The following is a 9,520-nucleotide window of genomic DNA, read 5'->3' as shown; positions in this document are numbered from 1 at the left end:
AATGTCAACAAATACTGGTTAAGTATTCTTAACATTTCAAGAATTGCATTCAGTTTTAGATACCTTTACATATCTTTGATACATGAAAAGGGTATTATGGAAGTTTTTGTTTTGTTTTGGAGAATAATCCTTTGGGTTAAGAACAAAGACATGTAACTTTAAGTCAGTTTTGAGATGTTACATTATAGAAGAAAAGAAATAAGTCCAACTAGGCCATTATCAGAATAAGGAAGCCACATGTATATTGGTAATTTCTCCAGAAAAACAGGAAGGATGTTCACAGACTCCACCAGGTACTCCTGTTCCTTACTTCTCATTCTCCAGTGCTCAGTCTTACTTGGCCCCAAACTATCCCCCCACTTGCTTATCTTTTTTTGAAAATGACATGAGTTCAAAACAAAAATTAAAATTCAATTATGTTCCTGCAAATTCCAAAAACACATGTGACAATGATAGTGGCATAAACTTATTGAGCATGAATTTTGAGCCAGATTTATTTACTCTTCAATGCAACAACTCTGTGAGGCAGCAACTATTTTATAAGGCTGCTCTAGAATTCAACCACAGAATACCAGACTTCAGAGGCCAACACTTTACCCCTATATTTTGCTACATAATATTATATTACAGCTGACCTATAAGTGACAGGGATATTTTATTGGGTCAACATTTAAGTCAACAATTTAAATAATAAAAGCAGAGTACCACAAAAGATGAAACTTAAGTGTGGAAGTGTAAATCAAAATGAAAGGGGAAAATATGAACCAAAGGGAAGGTGAACCTGAAAAGGAGAGTAGTGGGGAACACATCTACACAGCTGTCATACATACCTCCTCAAGTCTCCTTCACAAGATTCAAATTATAAAGAAGTTTGCTTTATTAGAATCAATTTTAAATTACCCCAATACAAACAGGACATTTAACTCTCCAGCTGATATAGTTTCCTATATTTTATCTGATAATTATCATATTTGGTTTCTTGCAATTACACTGTAGTTTAAAAATAAGGCTCACACTTACCCTCCACAGGGTTTTTGCGTTTGGTGCAGCAAATGTAACCCAGGATTTACCACATGCTAGGGAAGTGCACTGAGCTACAATCCGGCCCCCAGCCTAGGTTTAAACCTAGTGTTCATCTAACAAGTTCTGTCATCTTGAGCCCATTTAACCATTTGCAGTCTGAATTTCTTCAATCGTGCTTTATACGATTTGGGAAACTAAATGAGGTAGAAATATGAAAGTTCTGGCACTGTGTCTGTCACATGGATATTCTCAATGTTAGCTTAGTAAAAGGATCAGTTTAATTCGAAGAAAACCTAACAAATGTGTGTGGGGGGGAAAGCTTACTAACTAGACTTCATATTTATTCAACTGTTAACTTTGGGGGGGGGCGGTTGAGGGATGAATACTGGGTATTGGATCCTGGGTATGGTAGGGGTGCTTTACCACTGACCTACATCACCAGGACTTATTTTTATTTTGAGACAGGGTCTCACTAAGTTGCTAAGGCTGGCCTCGAACTTGTGATCCTCCTGACTCCACCTCTCAAGTAGCGGGCATCACATGCGTGCCCTGCCGCACCCAGCTCAACTACTAATTATCTAATAATTATTAATTTTGATTATCCTTGGCGGCCTAAATCTGATTTTTCTCATTATGTCTTTTTATTTCACATTTTCCCCTTTCCACACCGGGAAACAACCCAAACGCAGAAGTCTCCAGGCAGGAAAGCAAGAAATACACCCAGAAACAGTCTTCAGCAGCCTAAGGCCTGCCCCCACTCCGTCCCCTTGATTTCCGGTCCTCCAGCTGGTTATGTCCGAACTGCAGCCCAGGTCCCGCCTATGTAGGGTTCCTCCTCGTGGAGATTTACATATAGACTTCTCATTGGCTACTAGTAAGTAGTCGCCCTTCTCATTGGTTGATACTGTCTCGCGCGAAGTCCGCGGAGCATGCTCACCGCGACGTCGGGCGTGAGGGTCACCGGCACCTACAGTTCCGTTTCCGGTTATCCTCCAGAGCCATGGCTACCGTAACGACACTGAGATTCCTATTGACAGTAGGCAGATGGCGCCGCAGCCGCGGAGTAATTTTTCAGTTCCGAGTAAGTACCTACTTCTTTTATTCTTGGAGAGACTGGGTTTCCAGAGACAGCTCCGGTTGGAGAAGGAAAGCTCTCGGCAGCCCCTTCCTTATAGTAAGCGTGTAAGCGCCTGCCAACTTCATTTCTGGCAATCAGTTTTTCTTTCCCGGCCTGCAGACGCTCGCCGTCCTCGTGCCCGGTGTGACCCAGATAGATAACAAGTCCGATTTTCTGGGGAAAAAGCCCCATCGTAAGCACCCCGGCATCCTACAGCTTCCGTGCGTGCGGCTGCCGCAGGCGCTGACTAACGCTGCCCGGGTACTACTGGCTGGTGAGTATCTGCGTGAATGAAAGCCTGAAGAGAAAAGCCACTAGGTCTGCACGTGTGTGATTCCGCTTTTCATATTTGGCCCATAGAGAGCTCAATGTCCAATGTAGAGAAGGAGGTGCATGCACTGACCAGTTATCTCTGGAGCCGACATTTGCCTGTAGAGCCAGAGGAGTTGCAAAGACGGGCAATACATCTTGAGAAAAAATTCTCGGAAAACCAAGGTAGGGTTTAAGAATAATTAATGATTAATAATTAATAATTATGCCAGATTGAAATGTCAGTTGAAAAATGAAGAGCAAGGAATAATTTCACAGCTTTTCAAAAAGACGCTGAAGTTTGTTTTGATTTTTCCTTTATCCAGGGGCGCTTTACTGCTAAGCTACATCCCCAGCCCTTTTATTTTTTATTTCTCGCCAAATTGCTGAGTGTTGTCCTGAACTGCTAAAACTGGCCTCAAGCTTGATGATCCTCCTGCCTCAATCTCCTGAATCGCTGAGATTACAGGAGTATGCTACTGCCCCTGGCTTACATGCTTTCTGTTTGGCAAACCATTCCTTATGATGATGCCTTACTAGAAGGTAGATTAGTCCAGTGTTTACCCGGGGAGTTTGGATAAAGGTTAAAAAATCCAGATCTTTGGGATTTGGGGTTTTGTCATGCAGTGGATTAGGATCTTCAACTTTTTTTATTCAGTTGAAATAAAGTCCCTGTATGGCTCCTTGTTCAATACTGAAACCTTCAGGAATAAGAAGAATAAGTATAATTCAAGTTGTTTTCATGATTGTGAGCTTTTTTGGTATTAAAGACCTGCCTTTTTTTTTTTTTTAATCTTGTTGTACCTGGTTTAGAGTAGGCATTCAATAGATACTTGCTAAATCATAAACTGACAACAGTCATAAGACTTAGATTTTTTCAAGCACTTTTCCTCCCTATGGGAACATTGGAGATATCACAATCTTAAGTTTTCAGAAAATGAGGAAATCCACAAAATATCATCCTTATCCTATCCTTTTTTGTTTGTTTTAGTTGTAGAGAGACAAATGCCTTTACCTTTTTCAGGGGTAGGTACCAGGGATTGATCTCAGAGGTACTCAACCACTGAGCCACATCCCCAACCCTATTTTATATTATTTTATTTAGAGACAGGGTCTCACTGAGCTGCTCAGCACCTCACCATTGCTGAGGCTGGCTTTGAACTCGTAATCCTCCTCTTTCAGCCTCCCAAGATTCTGGGATTACAGGCATGTGCCACCACACCTAGCTTACTTTATTTATTTTCATCTGGTGCTATAGATCAAACCCAGTACCTCACATGTGCTAGGCAGGCGCTCTATCACTGAGCTACAACCCCAGCCCCTCTTTAAGTTTTTAATACACTTCTCTTTAATGTAAAATAAAACTTGTTGGATAGGATTGGTTCAGTTGAATAAACTGCTGTTAGAGGCAGAATACTATCTCATACACACTGATGGTGGTAGTCTTTATTGTTACTGTTACCTGGAGTTTCTCTCTAGGTGTTAACTTCTCTCGTGAGCTTTGAAAGCTTTTGTCAGGTTGGGAATAAAGGAGGATTGAGTGGGCATTTTATTCAAATATTGGATCTGATCCCTATTCTCCCTAGGTCCTCACTTCCAGTCCTTGTTCTCACCGCAGACTTACCTCAGACAGAGGAGAAACTTCATGAAGCAGTGCTACATGTCCTACGCAAAACTACTTACCACTGGCAAGAACTGAGGTAAGGAAGGGCTGAAAAGAGTGCAAAAGAAAGAAATGTTGAACTTGAAAAGAGGTGGAGGACTGCATTTATACAGTCAATTGGTGTTTGAGAAAGCTACCTGGACCTTTCTATATTTGGAAGTAAAAGGACTGAACTTGAAGGGCCCATTCCAGAGATTTTATTTCCTTAAAATGTAATAGGTAACCAGAGAATTGAGGTCATTTCCCAGTAAGTGTGACTCTGGTTTTTGTTTTGTTTTGGTTTTGGTGGTATTGGGGATTGAACCCAGGGCCTTGTGCATGAGAGACAAGCACTCTACCAACTGAGCTATGTCCCCAGCCCTGACTCTGATTTTTGTGACAGCTACAATGAGGAACTGAGTCTGGTGTATATGGCAGCAAGACTGGATGGTGGCTTTGCAGCAGTCTCCAGGGCATTCCATGAGGTGAAAGTCCCTCAACTTCCAAACTGAACCCTTTTACTATCAGCTCCCACATTCATAAAGTAGTCTTGTAGAGTAGAGATTCTTGGGACATTATATATGCTTTTGTTATGGGGGAGGGACCAGGAATTGAACTATAGCACTCGACCACTGAGCCACATCCCCAGCCCTTTTTAAAAATATATATTAGAGAGAGGGTCTCACTGAGTTGCTTATCACTTTACTTTTGCTGAGGCTGGCTTTGAACTTGCAATACTCCTGCCTCAGCCTCCCAAGCCACTGTGATTACAGGCATGTGTCACCATGCCCGACTTATATATACATTTTTTAAAAGAGGTCTTATTTATCCTCTGGAAGAATTCTGTGACCCAAGAAAAATTTAGTATCATTGTTTTAGGAGCTTTCTATTCTCTAAAATTTTTATATTGAATTTAAAACACATTCACATCTCTGTCATAGTCTCTTAATGTGTATTTTCTAACACTCTTTTGAGTCTCTACTACTCTTCTCTGGGCTTATATATTCCTTCAGATCAGGATTCGAATTCCAGAGTTCAAGCCACAAACCTTGATGGACTTTGGTTCTGGTACTGGTTCTGTCACCTGGTAAGTAACTTTCTTTAGCCCTGTCTTTGTCAGTTTTATATATGATAGCCATATTTGTATGCTTCATTATTAAGAGACTGGGAAACCAAAGGGAGAACAGGAAATTTGCAAAACTAGAATGTTTCTTCCCTCAGAGTAGGTCAAGCAGAAGAAGGTATATAGATTGGGGATAGAACTTAAATGTGAAGTGAAAAAAGACAATATTTAGGAGGTTTTAAAAGGAAAGGTATTAGTATAGGAAATAGGTTTTACATATTAGTCAAATTTTTTTTATTTTTTGCCAACAAATAAATATTTAAATCTGCCCTTTACTCTCCCATTTTCTTTTCTTATGGTGCTTTATAGCTATACATAATGATGGGATTTATTACATATTTTTACACATACAATATAACAGTATTATTTGACCCAGTATCACTTCCAGCACTTCCCTGCTCCCTCCCCTTGAATCTGCCCTTCTTTTGGGGATTTATACATTAAATAAGAAAATAACTTACAGTTTTTCTAACTACTTTAACATAACCCTGTTTACCCAAGGGTAGGATTGAAAGTAGATGGATCTCTTGAGGGGATGACTCTTTGTCATGAAAATTGTTGAGTTTTGTTTTACCATCTCAGGGCTGCTCACAGTACTTGGGGCCAGAGCCTTCGAGAGTATATGTGTGTGGACAGTTCAGCTGCCATGTTGGATTTGGCAGAAAAGCTACTGAAAGGTGAGAATAAGCTTTAAGGTAGGACTTTTCCACAGTTAGGGCGGGGCAGTTAAGGAAGCAAAGGACTAGTAGAAAGAGTATTTTACTGGGAAGTAGAGAGGAGGGCTAAGAGTTAATATGAATCTGGTCTCTTTCCAATATTATAGTCAAGCAGAAGGTATCAGAGAACTTTGCAGGATTGTGGTTGGGTGGTAAAGTTAGCAGGTGAAAGGAGCTCATGATTTCCCTACCCTTTTTAATATTTACTTAGCATATTGCATCTCAGTCTGAGTGTTTTTCTTTATCCTCGGGGCCGTGTTTCTTCTGGATATCTCTTCAGTTTATACCTGTGGCTGTAAATTCATATACATTCTTAGTTCCACATCTCCTGTTTTTTTCACAGGTGGTTCACAAACAGGAGAGCCTTATGTTCCAGGTGTCTTTTTCAGACAGTTTCTACCTGTGTCACCCAAGGCAAGTAGCAGTGTTTAGGGTATTCTTAATATGGAATGTGGCAGATAGAAAATTGTGGCCTCAGTCTTGCCATCCAGTATTGAATATTAGAATACAAAAGAAGGAGTAGAAGAAATATAGGGGCTAGAACTTCTTGTATTCTTAGAATTGGGAAATGTCAGGTCTGTCGTGTTCCTTGTCTTGGTCCTCAGGTACAATTTGACGTGGTCGTATCAGCCTTTGCCTTAAGTGAACTGCCTAGCAAAGCTGACCGAACTGAGGTGGTTCAAACTTTGTGGCGTAAGACAAGCCATTTTCTGGTAAGTTGAAATCCTCTTTCTCCTGATTTCATGCCTTCCTTCTCTCATTGTCTTTATTCTTGAACATTTCTTCCCTTTATAGATTTCTGTGTCCCTCTTTTAGGGTCTCATCCCCATCTTTTGTATAATGCCCCGTTCCTTTTAGACCCTTACTCCCTCTTGAGTGCTATTGATGTTTATTTATGCTTTCATGTGATTCAGGGCTTCTGCTTATTTTCTTGTTTGGTGAACAGGTATTGTTGGAGAATGGAACGAAAGCTGGGCACCGCCTTCTTATGGATGCCAGGGACCTGGTCCTTAAGGTAAAGTTCTTTGCCCTTCCTTTAACGTGTTCCCAGCTGTCACCAAGTATTGTTACTTCCTTGAAAACTAAAGAGACTCTGTTGGGGGCTGGGATTGTGGCTCAGAGTGAGAGCACTCGCCTTGCACATGTGAGGCACTGGGTTCGATCCTCGGCACCACATAAAAATAAAGATATTAAAAAAAAAAAGCCAATGAAAACCTTTAAAAAAAAGAGAGAGACTCTGTCGCCTGTTGATAAGGGTAACTCTCAGGAAATTAGACATAAAAAATCATCATGATATAGGACAGTGGTTGGCAGATAAAGGCCTATTTTTTATGGCCCATACATATTCATGTCTGTATTGTCTGTGGCTGCTCACACTACAAATTGCAGAGTTGAGTAGTTGGGACAGAGATAGATTTTGCCTACTCTGGCCCTTTAAATAAAATTTCCCCACCCTAATCTAGAGCATTGCTGAGTCAAGAACCTTGTCTCTATGGGAGAGTATGAGCCTCTGTGTAATCATAAATTTAATTGTCCTGAAGTAATATTTTTTTGAAGAGTGGAGGTTGCTGACAAGGGAGAGCACCATAATATGTGCCAAGTTCATGCCTTTCTACTGCTGCAGAGAGAAAGTTCTTTGGCACATTAGTGATATAGCCAGCTTAACTCAAGAACTTAGTTGGCATGATTAGAATTGAATGTTAAAGAGTCCTCAGTTCACCAAGTGTAGAAATTGAAACATGAAAATAGGCCCTGCAATCCTAGCTTTATTTCTTTGATTTCAGGGAAAAGAGAAGTTACCTTCAGATTCTCGGCCTGGCTTTGTCTTTGCCCCCGTGAGTATATTACTTCTACCTGTTACAGAACATAGAAATGAACTTAGAGTAACCAAGAAGAATAAGAGGCTAAAGCCAAGCCAAGCCACTGTCCCCACTATTTTGTGTCCTTATCCACTTTTTTTTTTTTTTTTTGGTACCAGGAATTGAACCCAGGGACACTTAACCACCAACCCACATCCCCAGCCCTTTTTATTTTTTATTTTGAGACAGGGTCTGGCTAAGTTGCTTAGGACCTCACTAAATTGCCAAAGTCGGTGTTGAACTTGTGATCCCTTTTCCTCAACCTCCAAAGTCTGTGGGATTATAGGCATGCACCACTGTGCCTGGCTCACTATCCATTTTCTGCCAACTGATTCTCTTGATTCTCTCTACCCCCTTCTCTTGTGCTGCCTTCTCCCTTGTTGGCAACCCTAGCAGAATGGATGCCTGCTTGAAGGTGTGAACCAACTGGGAAAATGGAAAGTCTGAAAGTAATCAATAAGGAACAGAAGACAGCAGATAGAAAATAGTTTTAAAAGCTGGGGTCTGGTGGGTCTTCCAGCCCTGATAGGAACTAGAACTGGGAACAAGAAAAAAGGCCCAAATTGTTTAAGGGGAAATAAAGCAAACGGTTTCAGTGTGGCAGGCTTCTTGGGAAAACAGGATAAAGATGGGAACAACAATTTGTTTGGGACTATGAGCTAAGGTAGGGTGTCAGCTTTAATCTGAGTAATCTGCAGCCAGTGGATTCACACCAGGAGTTCTCAGAAAAGCCACCCCTGCCTTGTGATGGCTCAAACAAACCCATAATTCATGTGCAGCTTCCAACACCTGACCTGTCTCGATTTTATCATTCTTAAATTTTACAATTAATAGCTCTTTTTTCTTTTTTGTCTTATGTCTTTATGATCACAGTGTCCCCATGAACTTCCTTGTCCTCAGTTGACAGCCTCTCAGCCCCTGGCCTGTAGCTTCTCTCAGGCTTACCATCCAATCCCCTTCAGCTGGGTATGTATTCTGAGAATATTGCAACAGGGAGAAGATAGCCTGGGAAAACAGAAAAAAGAGTCAGAGGTGGGAAGTTTGAGAATCCATAGAATAGCCTGGAGATATTAGAGCCTGCATTATAGGGACTTCAGGAATGTAGGGGGAGGGAGGACTAAAAGTTTTCCTCTTATCTTTTTCCTCTAAACAATCTGTATATTCTTATCTTAGAACAAGAAGCCAAAGGAGGAAAAGTTCTCCATGGTGATTCTTGCCCGGGGGTCTCCAGAGGAGGTTAATCGTTGGCCAAGAATTACTCAACCTGTCCTTAAACGGCCTCGCCATGTGCATTGTCACCTGTGCTGTTCAGATGGGCATATGCAGCACGCTGTCATCACAGCCCGCCGGCATGGCAGGTATAGAAGATGTGACCAAAATTAGTAAAATGTGGCAAAACCTGCAGCGTACATTGACATCTCTTTCTATTCAATAGGGATTTGTATCGTTGTGCCCGTGTCAGCTCCTGGGGAGATCTTTTACCTGTGATCACTCCATCTGAATTTCCTCTCTCCCCTGCTCAAGATCCCCCTGAGAATTCCATAAGAGTTGACAAGGATATGTAACAATTACTTTCTTCCATCATACCTGCCAAGGCTGAAGCTACCTGGTATCCAGTAAGAGAATGCCAGTACGCCTGCGTTTCTGCATTTGTTTGAAGTTTTAATAATAATAAATTTTTAAAGAATGGTAGTGGGTTTTGTGATTCTTAAAAGAATAGGGGTCTATTGT

At 41.2% G+C, this 9,520-nt stretch overlaps 1 protein-coding gene across 1 annotated transcript; it reads left to right on the top strand.

The window, feature by feature from the left end:
- Positions 1-1,920: 1,920 nt before the first annotated feature.
- On the top strand, positions 1,921-9,481 carry METTL17 (methyltransferase like 17). Its single transcript, XM_081289127.1, has 14 exons — positions 1,921-2,104; positions 2,261-2,414; positions 2,501-2,635; positions 4,068-4,149; positions 4,495-4,576; positions 5,105-5,178; positions 5,797-5,891; positions 6,274-6,344; positions 6,536-6,643; positions 6,877-6,945; positions 7,715-7,765; positions 8,663-8,755; positions 8,963-9,147; positions 9,225-9,481. The coding sequence occupies exons 1-14, from the start codon at positions 2,024-2,026 to the stop codon at positions 9,352-9,354; spliced, it is 1,410 nt and encodes a 469-aa protein (XP_081145253.1). The 5' UTR covers positions 1,921-2,023; the 3' UTR covers positions 9,355-9,481.
- Positions 9,482-9,520: the final 39 nt, after the last annotated feature.

The sequence above is a fragment of the Spermophilus citellus genome (genome assembly GCF_964194105.1).
Source record: "Spermophilus citellus genome assembly, chromosome: 4".
In the NCBI taxonomy this organism is placed as follows: Eukaryota; Metazoa; Chordata; class Mammalia; order Rodentia; family Sciuridae; genus Spermophilus; species Spermophilus citellus.
Note: the sequence above shows the minus strand (reverse complement) of the source record. Positions and strands in the feature narration are given on the sequence as shown.

Bases quoted from the DNA above. Each gene is read 5' to 3' on its own strand.
- METTL17 (XM_081289127.1), top strand. From the start codon at position 2,024: ATGGCTACCGTAACGACACTGAGATTCCTATTGACAGTAGGCAGATGG. The intron at 6,946-7,714 runs GTAAAGTTCTTT...CTTTGATTTCAG, and splicing joins CCAGGGACCTGGTCCTTAAG to GGAAAAGAGAAGTTACCTTC. The intron at 9,148-9,224 runs GTATAGAAGATG...TCTATTCAATAG, and splicing joins ACAGCCCGCCGGCATGGCAG to GGATTTGTATCGTTGTGCCC.